At 33.1% G+C, this 18,144-nt stretch overlaps 1 protein-coding gene across 1 annotated transcript in view; it reads left to right on the forward strand.

The window, feature by feature from the left end:
• Positions 1 to 7,507, forward strand: part of LOC149546956 (Acyl-CoA N-acyltransferases (NAT) superfamily protein) — a 52,436-nt gene extending 44,929 nt beyond the window's left edge. The window contains exons 2-4 of the mRNA XM_089791449.1: positions 6,034 to 6,283; positions 6,603 to 6,725; positions 6,853 to 7,507. Of these exons, the coding sequence (XP_089647575.1) occupies positions 6,103 to 6,283; positions 6,603 to 6,725; positions 6,853 to 7,082 (534 nt within the window). The 5' untranslated portion in view covers positions 6,034 to 6,102 and the 3' untranslated portion in view covers positions 7,083 to 7,507. The remainder of the gene's footprint in view (positions 1 to 6,033; positions 6,284 to 6,602; positions 6,726 to 6,852) is intronic.
• The last annotated feature ends 10,637 nt before the right edge of the window (positions 7,508 to 18,144 follow it).

Below are 18,144 nucleotides of genomic sequence, written 5' to 3' on the forward strand. Positions count from 1 at the left end.
GAACAATGTAATGCACCTATGAATCTGAAGAGAATCCACCAAGGGAGCTGATTTGGGTTCTCATCCAAATCACCAAATCATCTAGGGTTTCTGTCTTAGCGTTTTACTGGGCCTTCAAGAAAAGCATGAAGCTCATAGAGAAAAGACTCAATAAAAATAACAATCTATAGAATGCCTTCACAATTCCAGTTTTCCTCCTTTTATAATAGCTTTTTCCCCATTTTGAGAGAAATACTTTCTTTCATTTCTTTCATTTCATTTCCCTCCAAAATGTAACTTTATTATATATTTTGAAGTTGACATTGTAGTAAAGTCACTGAGTTAACCGACTTAATAATACTTAATATTGAAGTCACTTTTAATTAAATTGAAGTCAATTTTATTTGGACAACTTCTAAATAATTAGTCTATTTTGCTAACATTTGGGGACGTTGATAATTACGAGAAAATTTCCACAAGTCAAACTGTGATATTGCTATTAAGATTTAACTATGTAATTTTTGGGTCAAATTCATTGACCCATATTTCATGAGTAGTGATTCAACATGAATCCATCTATCATGAGAATAAATGGAACACTCAACACTCATTGGATCTAGGTAATGCTCATAGAGGTGAAGCATCGGGACTTTCCAGGAGGTCAGCCATCACAGTACTACTCCAGCTTGAGTGCGCTTAACTACGAAGTTTCCTCCATGGTTAAACCCACTCTGCTTGCAATCCCATTTGCAAAACCTTCACCAAATGCTGTGCCTTATGAACCATTCATTAGAAAGCCCCTTAAACTCATTAATTGATAAGTACAAGATAATTTCCATAGCAAGTCAAATTGTGATATTGCTATTAAGATTTTAATTGATATGTACGTAGTTAAGCACGCTCAAGCTAGAGTAGTACTGGAATGGGTGACCTCCTGAGAAGTCTCGGTGCTTCACCTTTGTGAGCATCACCTAGATCCAATGAGTGCTTAGTGTTCAATTTATTCTCATAAGAGATGGATTCATTATGAATCACTACTCATGCAATATGGGTCAATGAGTTTGACCCAAAAATTACACAGTTAAATCCTGATAGCAATATCACAATTTGACTTGCTGTGGAAATTATCTCGTACTTATCAATTGATAAGCTTAAGGGGCTTTCTAATGAATGGTTCATAAGGCACAACACTTGGTGAAGGTTTTGCAAATGTGGTTACAAGCAGAGTGGGTTTAACCATTGGGGAAACTATGTAGTTAATCATGCTCAAGCTGGATTAGTACTGGGATGGGTGACCTCTCAGGAAGTCCCGGTGCTTCACCTTTGTGAGCATCACCTAGATCCAATGAGTGCCGAGTGTTTCATTTATTCTCATGAGAGATGGATTCATGTTGACCCAATATGAGTCAATGAGTTTGACCCAAAAATTACATAGTTAAATCCTGATAGCAATATCACAATTTGGGGACATGACAAGGTGAGGTGATGCTGTAAAGAATATTCTGAGCCCTCTGAATTAAAAAAGTTCAATAGCATTCTTTATATGTACATGGCAAGAAGGTTTGCCTCCCCTATTTTGACTTAGATTTAACCACGGATATATAATCGTTCTATACACAAGAATTATTCCCTAAAATAATAAATTTTCATTGTTCAGTAAAATATTGAAATTCTGTTGATTCATGAGGTAAGGTTTAAGCTACAGATCTTAACAGATCATGTCAGGGTGATTTTGAGGACTGCAAATGTTGGAGTTTGTCAGTGCGATAGAAATCTTTATCTCTGGACGTTAATTCCATTATAATCACCTTCAGCTGAAAAGGACGTTGATGATAATTGTAATATTAAATATAAAGATGTGTCATTTATCATGCGTTGAGGCATGGAAATTCAAAGAGTGTATTTGTAATAAAGAGTTATATTGTTGGGAATTTCAAGAGACATTCTGTGGTAAATTGAAGAGTCTCTCTTATGTTATATATATCGCATCTAGCGAATGTCATTGTATACTTGAATTTTATTATCAACAAAAGGATCTTTTGTTGTGTGGCTGGGTTTTTCCATTCATTCTTGAAGGGTTTTCCCAGGTCTAGTGGATTTGTATCTGTTTTACTTCTTCCTTATTTGCTGGTTATCTTAATGTTATGGGCTCAAATCCTAACATGATATCAGAGCCAAGTTGGATGACAATATTTAAGGAAGTTTCGTTTACGAATTCATCAATTTGTTGCAGATTGCATTAAGTATTTTGTTGGCAATCTGTAGGTATTAAGTGTTAGTAGCTGCATTAGATCTTTATCTGCAAGATGCGTTTCTGCTATGTCTTATTAATCTCTGCCATATATCTTTTCAGATTTCATTCTTCTTTAAGTTTTAAAGGCTTCATCATTTCTGATCATTAATGTTCATTCATATTATTTCTGGTTCTTTCTATTGTTGCCATCAAGTCTTACTCTGTCTATCGTGAATACCATATAATTGGTGACTTGGCATAGTTGGCGGTGAGTGTATTTTATTGTTATTGGTTCAATTTTTTATATTGTGCCTCTTTTTAGTCATGCTGACATTGTGTCTCTTCAGATTGGTGTTCCTTGTCTTTCTTGCGATTCAAGTCCGTTGTCTTCTTGTGGGCTTCGTCATCAATTATTAGTATATTACTTATATTGCTTCTGCTAGTTTCGGTGTATTTCTTGTAAGTTTGGAGGGAGGTGAAAACTCTCTTCATCACTCCTGTTTTGGTACCCTTTGGCATCGTACATTCTTTTTGGCACTAGTCATTTTCTGTATGTGAATTTAAGTCCCTCTGTGTCAATTTATTCTTCAATTATTTTACCGTTCACTGCTGCTTAAGATGTATCTGCTTGTCTTGGGTGGAACGATTTATTTCTAATTCAAATCTGTTTTAATCCTTGCTTCTCTCAAGTCCATCTGCATGCGTGAATTTTGAGCTGTTGTTTTTTTGTTTTTTCTGTTTTGTAAATTGGCAATTACCAGCTGCTATGAAATTTTAGCATTCTGCAATTCTGGGCAAAAGTGTTGCCTTTGTCAATGTCAGTTGAAAATGGTCTCATTGAAGGCACTTCTTTCAGTGGAGGTATTGGCTTTGTTTATGGGCATGTCGCTTATTCTCAAATTTTTGTGCTTTTTGAAATTTGTTAAGTCTTTTATTTTCTGTTGGTTCTTGAATGGCTTTATTTCGGCTCTTCTAGCCCTGTCATCTCCAACTCGATGTTAATTATGTCTCTCAGTATATTCTTTTCTTCAGCATCTGTTAGTTTCCTTTCCCATGATGACTGGGCCTTATCCTTTTATGCTTATTGGTGATCATAATTATGGAGTGCCCTTTTATATTCTCTTCTTGGCAGAAGTTTCTTGATCGTATCATTTGTGCTGTACAGTACTTGTGCGGAAAGATGAGTACTCTTTAGCAAATGTCTTATTCCCGTGGAATGCTCTTGTCACTTCATACAGTTCATTGACGGTGAGTCCAAATTGGAGATTAATTTTACCTTTCTTGTTCATTCCATCCACAACCAGAAGGTAAATGCAAGAGGTGAAGCAAGTGTTACAGGAAAGAGAGGGATGTCAGCACATATCCTAAATAACATAAGTAAGAATTATTATCGTGAAGAAGACTGGAGTTGAGATGGAGTTGGGTGACTGTGTCTGCTAGCAGAATGTCTGTATGTGCCCTCGTCAAATGTTTTTCAGTTATCTTCCTAATATTTTAAGTCCAAGGTATTGAGTTCAGAAAAACTTGTGTTAGTAGAGTTTTATGCACCCTGATGCGGTAACTGTAAGGCGTTGTCTCTCACCTAGTGGAAAAGACAACTAGTGTTTTGATAGTGAAGACTTACTCTCAGCTTTATGAAATGAAAGCCTCGATGAGAGTGATAAATGCATATCTGTTGGAGTCTGCTTCAGAAATTAAACTGAAGTTGCACAAATTTTGAAGCTTATTTCATGTCTTGATCAAGCATGGTCTATGTGAAAGAGAGAAATATTCTATTTTTGTTATACTACTAGAAATGTTGTTGTCTTTTGCATCAATCTCTACGTTGATCTCTCTTTGTTACAGGATGCAATGGGAATGGGATGAGGATGTTGCTTTAATTAAGAGGGAGATGTTTTAGCTTCAGAGGGAGGCTTCATAATTAAAAGCGAGTGCTTATGGAATCCCCATCATTCTCAGATATGATTGTAAAACTCATAGTATTTGTAAAATTTGAGACTTAAAAAGGAACTAAGTCTTGTTTTTCTTTTGTTATTCCTATATTTCTATACATGTATAAATAAATAATATTGTAAGAATCAACTATTATAACTCTTTTTCTCTGGGAGTGATCATCATGTGGAGGGAATCCATGATGACATCACGTGGAGAGAATCTGTGATGGGAGTTGGATGTCATGTTGAGTAATTTCACGATGGTTCATGTATAGAGAATATGTGATTAAAGGCTTAGCTGGGATTCTTACAAATCTATCATGTTGAGTGATTCCATGATTGAGTAATTGTTTCAGGTCTATCATGTTGAGTGATTCCATGAATAAATTGTTCTCTTAGTGTCATAAGAGAATCTAGTTGTGTTTCTTGCAGGATTTTAATGTCGAGTGATTCCATGAAATTTTATAGGATCTACGTGATTAGATTTTATCATTGACATTTTGGTTGCAGCCTTGTGTGACTGCTCAGCTAAAGATTTCTCTCTCACTAAGAGGGAATGTTGGAGTTTGTAGCTACAATAGAAATCTTAATCTCTAGACATTAATTCCGTTTTAGTCAGCTTCAGCTGAAAAGGACCTTTTGTTGTTAAGTGAAGAATCTCCTTTGTGTTATATGTATCTCATCTTGTGAATGGCATTGTATACTTGAATTTTATTATCAACAAAAGGATCTTTCATTGTGTGGCTGGGTTTTTCCCCTCATTCTTGAAGAGGTTTCCCGGGATAATTTCTGGTGGATTTGTGTCTGTTTTAGTTCTTCCTTATTTGATGGTTATCTTTATTTGATGGGCTCAAATCTTAACAGCAAGAAGGTAGAGTAAAGTTGCAATGGATAACCACATCTCTTTGACATGACCAAACTTGAGAAAGCATGCATCTGTTGATGTAGTTCATTCATTGTATTTTGACTATTTAGGAGATAAGAAGCATGTCCTACATTTCCTTCCTTATTTGATACAATTTTCCAAGGCAGTTGTGTAGGCTTGCAGTTGTGTAGGCTTGTATAGCCATTCAAGCTGTTGGGAATCAAGTTTGAACATGAAAGACATGACGCTCCTGATAGATTTCTTCACAAAAAAATTTCAACCTTGTTTTATTGCAATTCAAAAATTATCATTTTTTTGATCTGCTGCGGAGGTGCCAGTAGTACAGCAATTAAAAAAATTTGGAAGGCTGACTTTATGTACATTTGTCTGTTCAGGCATGCTATTAGAGTGGGCTTGGTTGGATTAGGATGATACTCCACGTTTGAAAATTTTATCAGTTCATTGTTGGAGATGATACCGTAGCAATGTTCATGGTTTGGGTTCAAGTTGTCATTCTTAGCATGACTGAGATTTGGGCGTTTTTGTTGAACTCCTGTCACAGTTGTTGGGCACTCCTTTGCTAGCTAGGCTGCGGTTTTGACGGCAGACAATACTTATATTACTCTCATTGCTACTGGTAGCTTTGTTGTGAACTTGTAAACTAGAAATACAGATTATATTTCAGTGGCATAAAAATTTTCATTACTCATTGTAAATATTGGTTAATATTATAAAGTCAGGTACCTTTTGTATATATAATTAGTTTGTATATTTGTTTATTATTTACCATGGATAAACTCATTTATTTTGGAAAAAAATAAATAGTTTGCTGATCAGCAAATTCAGCTCATAAAATATTCAATTACCTCAACACAATATTTCATTTGGCAGCGCTGCAGAAATATAAATTATGGGTCACCAGTTATTAGACTTTGTTTATAATCATTTGTCGGAAGTCATTCTTAGGTAGACGGTCATTTTCTGATTTTGCAACACTCAAAGTTTATGTGGTCTTTTGACAGCCTATTATAGAGAAATTTGTGGAGGGTCGATTTCACGTGACCTAGAGAAGAAAGGAGGAGGTATTTGAAATGCCAGAGATGAGTGAAGAAAGTGTGAAAGGAAAGGAAAATGAGGTTCCCATTTCATTTGACAATCTTCGGGACAAGAACCTCATGCAACTGAAGAAGCTCAACACTGCGATTTTCCCAGTCAGATACAATGACAAATACTATTCCGATGCCCTCTTTGCAGGGGACTTCACCAAGCTCGGTAAGATTATCTCTTTTTGTATGCTAATTCTGAAAATATGGGTACCCATTAGTTCAGTAAGCTATTTAGCCCAAATCATGTCTTAATCGAGATAATTGGGTAGTAAAAATAGTTAGTTGATCATCAAATATGATCTTATAAAGTATTCAATTACCATAACACGGTTTTTAACTGACAGCACTGCATAATTGCAAAATCATAAAATATAGATCACCAATTACTATGCTTTGTGTATATTCAGCTGTTCGAAGTTATTATTAGGCAGAGAGTTGTGATTTTCTGATTTTGATACTCTCATTGTTTGTATGGCATTTTGCAGCCTATTATAGTGACATTTGTGTGGGGTCAATTGCATGTCGCCTTGAGAAGAAAGAGGGAGGAGGTATTCGTGTTTACATCATGACATTGGGTGTATTGGCTCCTTATCGAGGGCTTGGCATAGGTATCCATGTATCATTTTTTATAATTTATAATTTATTTTTTTGTTGTTATTTTGTCCGTCTGATGCTCAAGATGGATTTGATTTCATATGGTTTATTAAGCGTGTGATTATTTCCATCTTTTTGTAGGATCAAAATTGCTGAATCACTGTTTAGATCTCTGCTCTCATGATCCAAACATTTCGGAGATCTACTTGCATGTACAGACAAACAATGAGGAAGCTATATCATTCTACAAGAAATTTGGGTTTGAAATAGTAGAGACAATTAAGAATTATTATATCAATATTAGTCCTCCTGATTGTTTTGTTGTAAGGAAGATTTTGAATACCTTTCCCAAGCCAAAGGGTTCATCCTGAATTGAAACTCTAGAGACTGCAGAAATTCTTATTCTGTGTTTGTAGTGATGCAAATGCAGAAGTGATTCATTTTGGCTGTATATAGTGATTTGGTTTTATAATGTAAAACCAAGAAGAATTTCAAAACGGGGCAATATTATACAGAGTTAAAGGTTTTTGAGGAATTGCAGACTTGTAGTTTGGTACCTGGGTGCTTCCCTTTGCTGCCTACATTTTATGCATTTACAAAGATCAAGGGAATATGAAATATGCTACATACAAAAGGAAGGAAGGAATGGTCGTAGTGTAACACTAGTCTCCAAAGCTTTATTAATGTTTTTGTTAATTCTATGGTTATGTTGCCCCGAGTTTATGGTCACCTGTAACTTGCATGTAGCTTCATCATGGGACACTAAATCTCAATTTTGCCTTTTCTTTCTGGGCTAGCTGGTGATTCTACATGTTGGTGTTTGCATCCATATGCAATAAAGTTTTCACGTAGTAAATATGCTTTTTTGAAATGTTGAGAGAAGGCACTAGTAATATTCTTATGAGTCTGTTATGTTTGTCTTATGAATCTATGGCTTCTGAAAGCTGAAGTGGACATTGCCTTTGCTGTTAGTAACTTTGGCTCCACTGTTGATGTTTTTGACTCACCTGCCTTCCAAATCTTTTCCTAAAAGGATTCATCCCCCTGTTTGGCAGATAGTTTATTTGGTGTTCAGAGGTTGGCTATCAACACATATTATTCAAAGTTCAAACTATGTTGGTCCATAAACAACTGTTTCTTCAAGCAGCAGCACTATCAATATTGAATAATGGCAGCATATTTCAAGGCATGAAATACTTTTGTTAGTGGATTTTTACAAAGATTTCCAAATCTTTAATATCTTTGCCCGAGGAAAAGTGAGATTGGTCGATCATTATCTACCACAGAACTTTGTTCCTTTTGTTATTTGTTTGGTAAGCAGAGAGGGATCATGGCTAGAATGCTTCACTTAGCGACAAAGCATAAGATGAACAAATTTTGAGATTTGATGCTTCCAGTCCATAACATTTAAAAGAATTGGCTTTTGGAATGATTGTGTGAATTTTTTTCACATTTCATTCGAAAGTGCTTATGCTTACACAAAAGAATTGCTTGCGTCACTATATGATTGCATTTTATATTAAATTTACTTCGGCAAAGTAGCAATAGTGAGAACTTTTTATTGAGTAGGGTATACTCAATTTTACTGTTTTTCATGTTGATTTGAGCACAAGGTCACTTTTGGTTTTTTTTTTTGAAACTTCTCTCAAGATCTATTATTGTATGTCATTTTCTTTGTTTTTTCTCGAAATTGGATTAATAGTTGCTGTTTGCATTGAAGATAATTTGTTGTCCACATTCAGTTTTTTGTAACTTCATATTTATTCGCCTAGATTTAGCTTTATTTTTGGATAGAATCATACGTGATATTAGGGATATATGTTGGTAGGTAGAATTTTCACGCCCTTTCAAGATTGAGGGGTTCTTTCTTAGGTGTATAGACTTTTGTTTTATTAGGTTCATCTAGTGTTTTGTCCAGAAGATTTGAATTTGTTGGTTTGAAATCAAAGCTATAACAGTGAGATTTCCAAAAGTTTGAAGGAGGGGTTTTGTTTTTAGGGGTTTTGTTTTTGTTGGCAATTCATAGGTCACCCATATTTTTGGAGTTTTTTGGTCCAAAGCAATGTTGTTATTGTACATAGGTTGTCTCAAAATGTAAGAACCATGTCTTAATCAACAAATGCCACATCATACAAATGCGTGAAATACATAAATATAGAAGAAACCCTAGTGGAAAAGTCAATTATACATTAGTGTTAACTATAATTAGGATTAACAACTCCTTAATCAAATTAAGTACATAATTGCATTATCTAAGTTGTCAATCTACACATCGTACATCCATAAAAAATGCAGATTAAACAATTACAATGAGATCACTGAGATACATTATCTATTTGCATGATTACATTGTATTGATCATTAAAAAGATGATTGTACAATCCATCAAATAGATTCCATAAAACCTCAATATGTGTCCTGTGTGTCACGGTCTCTAAAACCATCGGATGTTGTCCATCTGCTATTTAAGAGGGGAGTGTAGCCAAGGTGCTTGTACCACGCCAACCACGAAGTGTTTACTCCTTCGGGGTTCTTGGCATGAAGAATGCCTTGACCCTAGCACAAGATGCCTAGCTTCCTAGAACAAGATGGATCCAATGTAGTTGTGAAACATACTACATCCACACATGTGCCTAGTAGCCTCATCATAGAATGTAGCAAGGAAAAGAAAAGAAAATTACACATCTACTCATATGCAGTGAAAAAAAGTAACTGAAACATATCTACTCATATGCGAAATAAAAGTATGACATATTGATACATATGCGTAAAATGAAATAGCTTGGCCAAGTATTTGAATTAACCAAATTTATTCGAAAGAAAAAAATGAGAACATAATTGAGTCCATTTTATCAGTACTGGCTGTTAGAGAGAAAATAGAGCATACAATATCCATCTCTAACCTCCCTTAACCTCATTACACCCTTCAATAAGGATTCTAAACACACAAGACGCTTTCAAGAATCATGAATGTATTTGTTCATTGTCAACACTTTTTCAAGTAATTCACAAGGTACTCATTTGCAATGAACTACAACATTTGAAATTTTATCAAGGTTCATTTTATAGCTTCATATAAACAAATTAAGATCTATCCGGACAAACCCAAGAATCCCAAAACAAGAACATATGGCTCTAAAATCATGAACAAAATCTCTGGGTCTACTCATTAGGAATGTGATCTATCAAATTCAGATTTTTAGAGGACATTTCCTTTGTTAAAAACTTCCTCTTTTGTTTATTGTTAGGAGGATAAAAGAAAACAACCCACTCCCGTTCTTAAAGAACCCAATATAAACAAAAGTTCAATTTGTAAGAATTTGTCTTAAGGCAAGATTCACCCAAGATCAAGGAGCACAACCAGAAACACTTAGTAGATTGAAGAGTATGATCAATATGAGAATATATTATCTCAAGCATCTAATGCATGTACATACACACTAGGAGTGCTTGTAAATAAAGGCCTTTTAGGAAGCACCTAGAATGACTCTATAAACAACTAGGAGATAAGATAAGCATTGACAACTAAGCAAAAGCCTTATCCAACATTTTAGAGGAGTGGATAAGAATTAGAAGGCTGTAGACACCATATGCTTAATTTGTGTGCTATCATCATGTGCTTAAAAGAGGTGTGGACCCCTGTGATGTCATCATGACAACTCACAAGAGTGCACAAAATCCTAGGTGACTAATAAATAAATATTAAAATATGTATTAACCTAAGTAAATTTAAGTAAGTGTAAATAATAAATACTTATTTACACCAACACCCTCCTTTAAGTGAAACTTAGGGGAATGCCCTTAAGCTTACGAATACTAGGATGAATGCAAGATGGGTCCCGACTACGTGGCCATGTTAGGTACCCATGTACATAATGAATGCAAATGCAAATCTCTCATAAAGCGAGGAAAGAGGAAAAACCACGTGGGAAAAAACCCTCCCCCAAAAGGAGAGATGAAAGAGGATGAATGGATGGATGGAGTAATCAAGACCCCCCCATTATGACATTCATCCAATATATACAATAGAGAATGATGAGAGGAGGAAGAGAGACAGGATAGGCTCCCCCCCCAAAAGAAGAGTGCCAAACAGTCACTGCTCCGATGAAGAAGTTGATCCACGATTGCAGAATGGTGTTCCTCCCTTTAGGAAGAAACAAGACCAAAGGTACAAATGAGATGCTTCCGATGATAGCGATACTCCAGATTCGGGCTGTGGTGCTGAAACAAGATGATGGTCTCGAATGGCTAGTGACGATAATCTCCCTGAACTCTGATACCGTGTAAGAATTTGCTTTAAGGCAAGATTCACCCAAGATCAAGGAGCACAACCACAAGCACTCAGTAGACCAAAGAGTATGGTCAATATGAGAATATATCATCTCAAGCATCTAATGCATGTAGATATACACTAGGAGTGCTTGTATATAAGGGCCTTTCAGGAAGCACCTAGAATGACTTTAGAAACAACCAGGAGATAAGCATTGACAACTAAGCACAAGCCTTATCCAACATTCTAGATGAGTGGATAAGAATTAGAAGGTTGTAGACACCATGTGCTTAATTTGTGTGCTATCTCCTGTGTCATAGACAACATGTGCTTAAAAGAGGTGCGGACCCCTGTGATGTCATCATGACAACCCACAAGAGTGCACAAACTCTTAGGTGACTAATAAATAAATATTAAAATATGCATTAACCTAAGTAAACTTAAAGCAAGTGTAAATAGTAAATACTTGTTTACACCAACATAATTAAAGTGGAAATATATGTTTTTTTTCCCCAAAATTCTCATGCTTTAATATTGCTCTCAATCTCATGTTCTATTTGCAAGCAATGCATATTACAAATAATCAAGAAATGAAATATAGTATATTTATCATCATGCTCATGGTTATATGTGTAAGCATGCTTGACCTGAAGTAGAATTGGATGGATGATCACATGGGAAATTATGGAAGTTCACCTTTGTGAGCATCACTTAGATGAAATGAGTGCTAAGTATTACATTCATTCCAACGATAGATGGGTTCTTGTGAGTCACTACTCATGAAACATGGGTCAACAAGTTTGACTCAAAAATTACGTAGTTGAATCTTGATACTAATATCACAAATTTGACTTGGTATGCAAAATATGTCCAACTTATCAATTCATTAACTTAAGATACTTTGTAATGAATGGGTAATAAGAAACAACACTTGATGAAGGTTTAGAAAATATGGTTGCAAAAAAAGTGGGCTTAACTTTGGAGGAAAAAAATAGTTAGCAATTATACATTTTCTAATATATTTGAATGCTAGAATTTTTTATGGCGATTTGAGAAACACTAGCATAACTTTAAATTATCCAAAATGATGCTAATTGTTTATAGATTTGCCTTATTCAATATCACATATTTTAATATCCTCAATTTATTGCACTTCCTTATGTTATTGCTTCCTTATGTAATGTTAAGCTTCACTTAAACTTTCCAATTAAATACCCATTGACGTATCCCTTGCACCTCCTTTAGGTGGAAGGTGCAAGTGCTAGTTAATTACTTGGCTAACTAGCTTTATGTCACCGATGGAAGATCGTCCTTGTTTCAATGTACTAGTATACCCTCAAAACCCAATGCCATACCACATGACTAGATTAATGATTAAAGTAATCCATGTATTTATTGGATGCAACGAACACATAGCTTGGCCTTGTCATTATTCTACCTACTCGTGGCCTTGATAGATACGTAAAACCTAAAAGTTGATTAAAAGGTGGCCTTCTAGGTAGGTAATAGTTGATTGAATTACTATAAATCAAAATATTTAAGCGTCACATCTCCTCTATGCTCTTATAGTTCAAAAAAATGAAACCAAAATAAAAAAAGAAATTAATGTCATGCAATGTTGCGTAGTAAAGATTGTGATAGCCTTCTCTTCCTTGCATTGAAGCGTCTATCTATAGGTTTGAAGAAGTAATAGGGTTGTCTAGATTGCATAGATATAGGACCCAATAACTTTCTTACGGTTCAAAAAGGCCTTATCAACAAGGACTAAAACACTATGCACATGACAGACAACTTGCAATCATTTTAGTCTTTGAAATTATGTGTTGAGAAAGTTGTGAAGTAGGAGGGTTACTTCATACAAAGATTCTATGTTTGGAAACAAGGAACTAATAATTTGTCTTGTAAGTGCAAAGTTGTTTTAAAATTACCTATGATGCATTTTATGTTGTTCTTGCAAACATTATAACAAGTAATATTATAATTATGTATATTTAAACGGTATAGTCGAAGTGCAAAGACACTTGTGAGATTAAGATAGTGAAAATATTCATTTTAGAAGTAAATAATATAGCTACTAGGAAATTTATTTTTCTTTAGTATTAAGAGTATATATGAATTTTTTTTCCTTTTTTTTTTGTTAGGGGAGTTTAATCCTATTTTAAAATTAAATTATCTCAATCCTTGATATCTAGATTTCTTTTATTTTTTGAACAAATTAGCATTGGGTATAAGATAATATGGTTGAACATGTGCCAATAGTAGTATATTGTTGTAGCATAGAAGGGCACTTAAATTTTGCATTGATGCCCATACTTGTACCAAAAATGTTTTTTTTCCAATTTTCTTTCGAAGTGCACACTCCTACTCCACCTACACTGTTAGATGCATACATAAACTACTTGAACTTATGCATTACAATAAATATTTTCATAGCTTTCTTTCCATAGTAAAATTATTCAAGAACAATGAGGAGGAAAATAAAATGTTGATGAAATATGTGCAAGGCCAAAGAAATTCACAATCACCCATTTAGTTTCAGAGACACAGTAATTTGATGTTAATAATGTTTAGAGTTTTATTTTATACTCAAAACTAAATCTCTGATTTGACACTCTATTCATGGCTATAATAATTGTTGGTTGCATCTTTTATATTGTAATAAGAGAGCAACCTCAAAAATTCAAGTGGAGAAGATAAATGATAATAGTTTAAAATAGGGAACATTGTCTGATAGCTAGTTCTTTCAAGCAAATATTTAATTGAGTTTCTAGTTGGGATCAAGTATCAAATTGTTGTATCTATTAAAAAAAGTATGAAATTAATGTGGAAATTTAGAAAGGCATTGTTCTTCTTCACACTGTAATGTAGTAATAAAATCTTATATATGTTATAAAGATGGTATGACTTTGCAAAAAAAAAAATTCTGAATATGATGTACCAAAAAAAAAGATCAGAAAAATGAGATGTTTTGAAAGGCTACACAACTTTACTTACCATGTGATTATATTCGTGTTTATTTCTATATATAGAGGATGATCCCTACTTTTATTTTCTATAGCTTTTAATATGTCTAGTAATCTTCAACATTTAATGATGTATCCAATGCTATTGATAAGTTTTGTAGTGAAGAATGGAGAACAATAATATAGATTGTAGTAACCAAACTTTATCAAATGAAAATGGAAGAAACATTTTAGATGAAAAATATACGGATTATATGTATTTAAAATCTTCTCTCTATTCATTAAATTCTTCATGTAGACTAATGTAATGATATTTTTGTTCTCCTTACCTTATAGCTATATTTTTGTTCTCCTTAATGAATTGTCTTTTAATAAAAAAGAAAAATTTTGTGTAGAGAAAGCTGCTCACATTTGGTTGTGATATATAGACAAATAAATATATGAATTCTCTTTTGTATTCTCTCCCCTTTCAAAACATATTCAAGTTTTAAAATTAGTTAAATTATATGAAAGTTATGTGTATATTAAGTTAGTGCTATCTTGCTGAAATTTTACATAAGTATCTAAATGCAATTGTACATAATTCGTTATCATGTTAAAAAAAAAAAAAATTTCTATACATATTTAGAGACATCATCATTTTTGTTTAATTAACATTAGATAAAAATAAATCTTCTCTATTAGATACATAGAAATGGTTTTGTATAATAAGGAGGTGTTGAACTACAGATACGATAGTTGTATTGGTTGATTTAGAGTTTTATTTTGTTAAGTAAATTTTTTATTTTTATTTTAAATAAGAATTATATATAGTTAATTAGAAACTAATGAAGAAATCCTAGGTCTTAAGGAAGTTACATTTACTATAGATAGTTATACTATTGTCAAATAAATGATAAAATAAATAAATAAGAATTAAATGCTTCTTGTGGATAGAAGTAATCTAGAATTGAAGTTATCTTGGTGTAAGGGCTCTAATTATCATTTAAGATAATATTTCTTTTAAAATTAAATGGGCCATCATTTAAATATGTATTGAGAATCAGTGACATTAATTCATTAATGTTGATACCTTGGTTGTATTAATGCAAAGTTTTTTAATTTTTTAATTTTTTTAATTTTTAATTTTAATTTTTATGGATATTCATTAACTTTTCCTTGATAACAACTAAATGATAATTTTTAAATGAAATCAAACTTAGTTTTATCTATAAAATTATTTTATAAATTTATTGATGTTATTTTTATCACTTTTTATTTAATTGAAGCTCACATTGAACATTGATCATAATGGTGCAAAATCTTTTAGTGCTCGGAGTTGGCTAGGACCTCAAAGGTCTCATGATGTCATTTGGATTTTGTTATTATTTTTCCATTAGAGTACATCTAATGAGAAACATACATATATTTTGGAAACTTGTTTTAAATGACGTGCTTTATGGTATTTAATTAATACTTTTATTATGTAATTAGAGAGAAAACTTATTTTTGTAGGAATTTAACCTTTTGAGAAGTTGCTAATGGATTCTTTGAAAATAATTTGATAAGTTATCCTTAAAAAAATATACACTCCTCTCTCTCAAATTGTGATGTAACTATTACTTAATTTCTCTATCTTATATATTGATGGGGGAATTATCTTTGTGACCATCTACCTAACTTTCAATGGATCTTATATTATGCACCTAGGTTTGTAGCTCTCTATGCAAGCATAAGTAACTGGGATAAGACTAGAACATATGATCACAAAGATAGGTTCAGGTATGCAAACACATTTTTTTTGTCAAATTTTAACATTGTAATAAACATTATTATTTTAAGTAGATATATTTTCATTTCAAATTTTAGTTATATGATATATATTGAGTAGAATAACAATATGTTTCTTTAATTAACCAAGAGAGACACTTTGTTAATATAAAAAGAGAGGTGCATATTAGTTATGTTTGAGTAGATTAAAAATCAATGTGATGTCCATTCCAATGTTTAAAAGTTTGGGTATTCAAGTTCTTGGTTTACGATTTATGTTAGGAGTCACCAGAGGCTGGTTAACAATATTATAATGCCTTTCTTGTACCTCAAATGTGTTCATGCTTTCTTATAAGTACTGTTTGATCATATGTTTGAAGTCTTTTATGCTTGGTTTAGGGCTTAGTGTCATCCTAGGGATTTGGGACCTAGAACATTCCCTAAACTCAAGTCCTGCCATGTTAGACATTGAGTAGGGTTAGATATCTTGGTTGAGTGGCTCACCATAGGTGCTAGGACCCACAAGTGGTCCCTAGAGGATCCTATGTAGTATAGACCAAGACCCTAAGTAGGACGAATCTATGTATGCGAGTTTTTAACAAAGTGAAAACATTAATAAAACAAATAGGTCATGCGGGTTTTGGTTAACACATTAACCAAGATAAGAGATCTATGAGTCTGCATATGTCATGTTGGAGTATTGGGACCTAATGACATCCTGCAGAAGGCTCGAGTACGACAAGATGCCATTAGTTCAAGAGGTTGATCCCAACACTAAAGGACTACGTGATGATACTTACCTATAAGTATACTAAACTGTTACTCATGTATGATTGTCTCTAACTGACTTTGTGGTTGTTCTTCCCTTTTTATGATATGTTGTTTTGGAAAGGGTGAATCCTAACCTTAGATTTCCTTATAGTCTATGTGAATTGATCATAGTCTTATCTCCTAGCTCGGGGGAATATAGCATTATTGGTTTCATGTATTTGGGTGGTAAATGATTTCAAGGTATTGTTTGTATTTCAATTGAAGCTTGGATAAAGAAGAAGATTTCTTTCTATTATTTCAATTAGATGTAAAAGAAATGTAAATTTGAAAGCTAAAAGGTATATTGATGTATATGTAAACATAAGCAATATAATTTGGGAGGGTGACTTTTAAAGAAAAGAAAAGGGGAAATTGCATTATGAACTTGTATATATGTTGTAAATTTTCTTCTTCTCTTATTTTAGATGTTTTGATAGAAAAGTTTCTCTATTACTCTTATGTTGAAAATAAATCAAATAAAAGTTATTTATTTACCTTAGGTTGAAATAATGTATGCAACAAAAAAGAATGTGCATCGTATGTAATAAAAGAAATGTTCTCTTGTGATATTCTAGTAAATTTTGAAAAGAGAATTTTAATGGAGTACATGGATTCAAAAGTGTAAGCATTTTTTCCTAGATTAGATTTCTAACCCTATATGAGTTAAGCATTAGAGTGCAAGAAAGTTAACCAAAGGTTAAGGTTTTCTCCTATGAATTCGATGTATAATAGAAGAAAGCATTAAGTAAATTTTATCTTCATCTCTTTTGGCGAGATTAGACATCACATGTTGAATAAACTTAAGCAAATGAATGTAGGAAATCATGTTAGTGAACTTGTTAGGACTTTTGAAATCAATGCCATGAAAACAATGCAAACTAGACATTTCAATTTATTTTCCTCTAAACTTAGTAATTTTTAGTCTTTTTTTTTGGGTATTCTATCATGGCGTGGCATCTTCTTATATGTTTTTGATCCTTTTGGGGAAAAGTAGTATGTTTCCACTCTCATTGAAACTTGGTTTTTAATTATTTTTCAGCCATATGTATTGCTTGTTTGAGTCTTCTTTATCTATACTTACAAATATGTCCCAAGTTTCTTTTATTAAGATAGTAAATCATCCATGTCCTTTTCCACTATCAAAAATTTCACTCCAAACGAAGGCTTTTTGGTATCCCTCAAAATATGGAAGTTTACAACTATCTTGCTCATATGTTTTTATAAGAATATCATATCTTTAACTTCACCAATGAGCCCTAAACTAGGTCCTATTCTCCATTTTAAAACTCCTACAGTCCCAACTAACAATGACTATGCACCCTTGGGGGGCCCGAGCTCCTATTCATTATGTTTCAATCTGTTATTAATTTGGGCTTTACCATTTTGTAACCACTTGAGTAACATCAATTATCTCTTGGTGCCTTTACCTTTTCTAATTCTTTCCTTCTTTCTTTTTACCAAAATTTTCTAAAATCCTCATTAAAACATATAAGCATGCCTTTTATGAAGATCTTGTTATTTAGAATCATGTTTCTATCTTACAAATTCTTCAAAGTAACCCTTGAATGTCTTCTTTTGTTATCTTTTATCTGTTTTCCAATATTTTGTGCTTTTTGGATAACTGCATACCATTCTAATTGA

Source organism: Cupressus sempervirens, chromosome 7 (genome assembly GCF_028749045.1).
Source record: "Cupressus sempervirens isolate cs-2001-9-10 chromosome 7, ASM2874904v1, whole genome shotgun sequence".
NCBI classification, from domain to species: domain Eukaryota; kingdom Viridiplantae; phylum Streptophyta; class Pinopsida; order Cupressales; family Cupressaceae; genus Cupressus; species Cupressus sempervirens.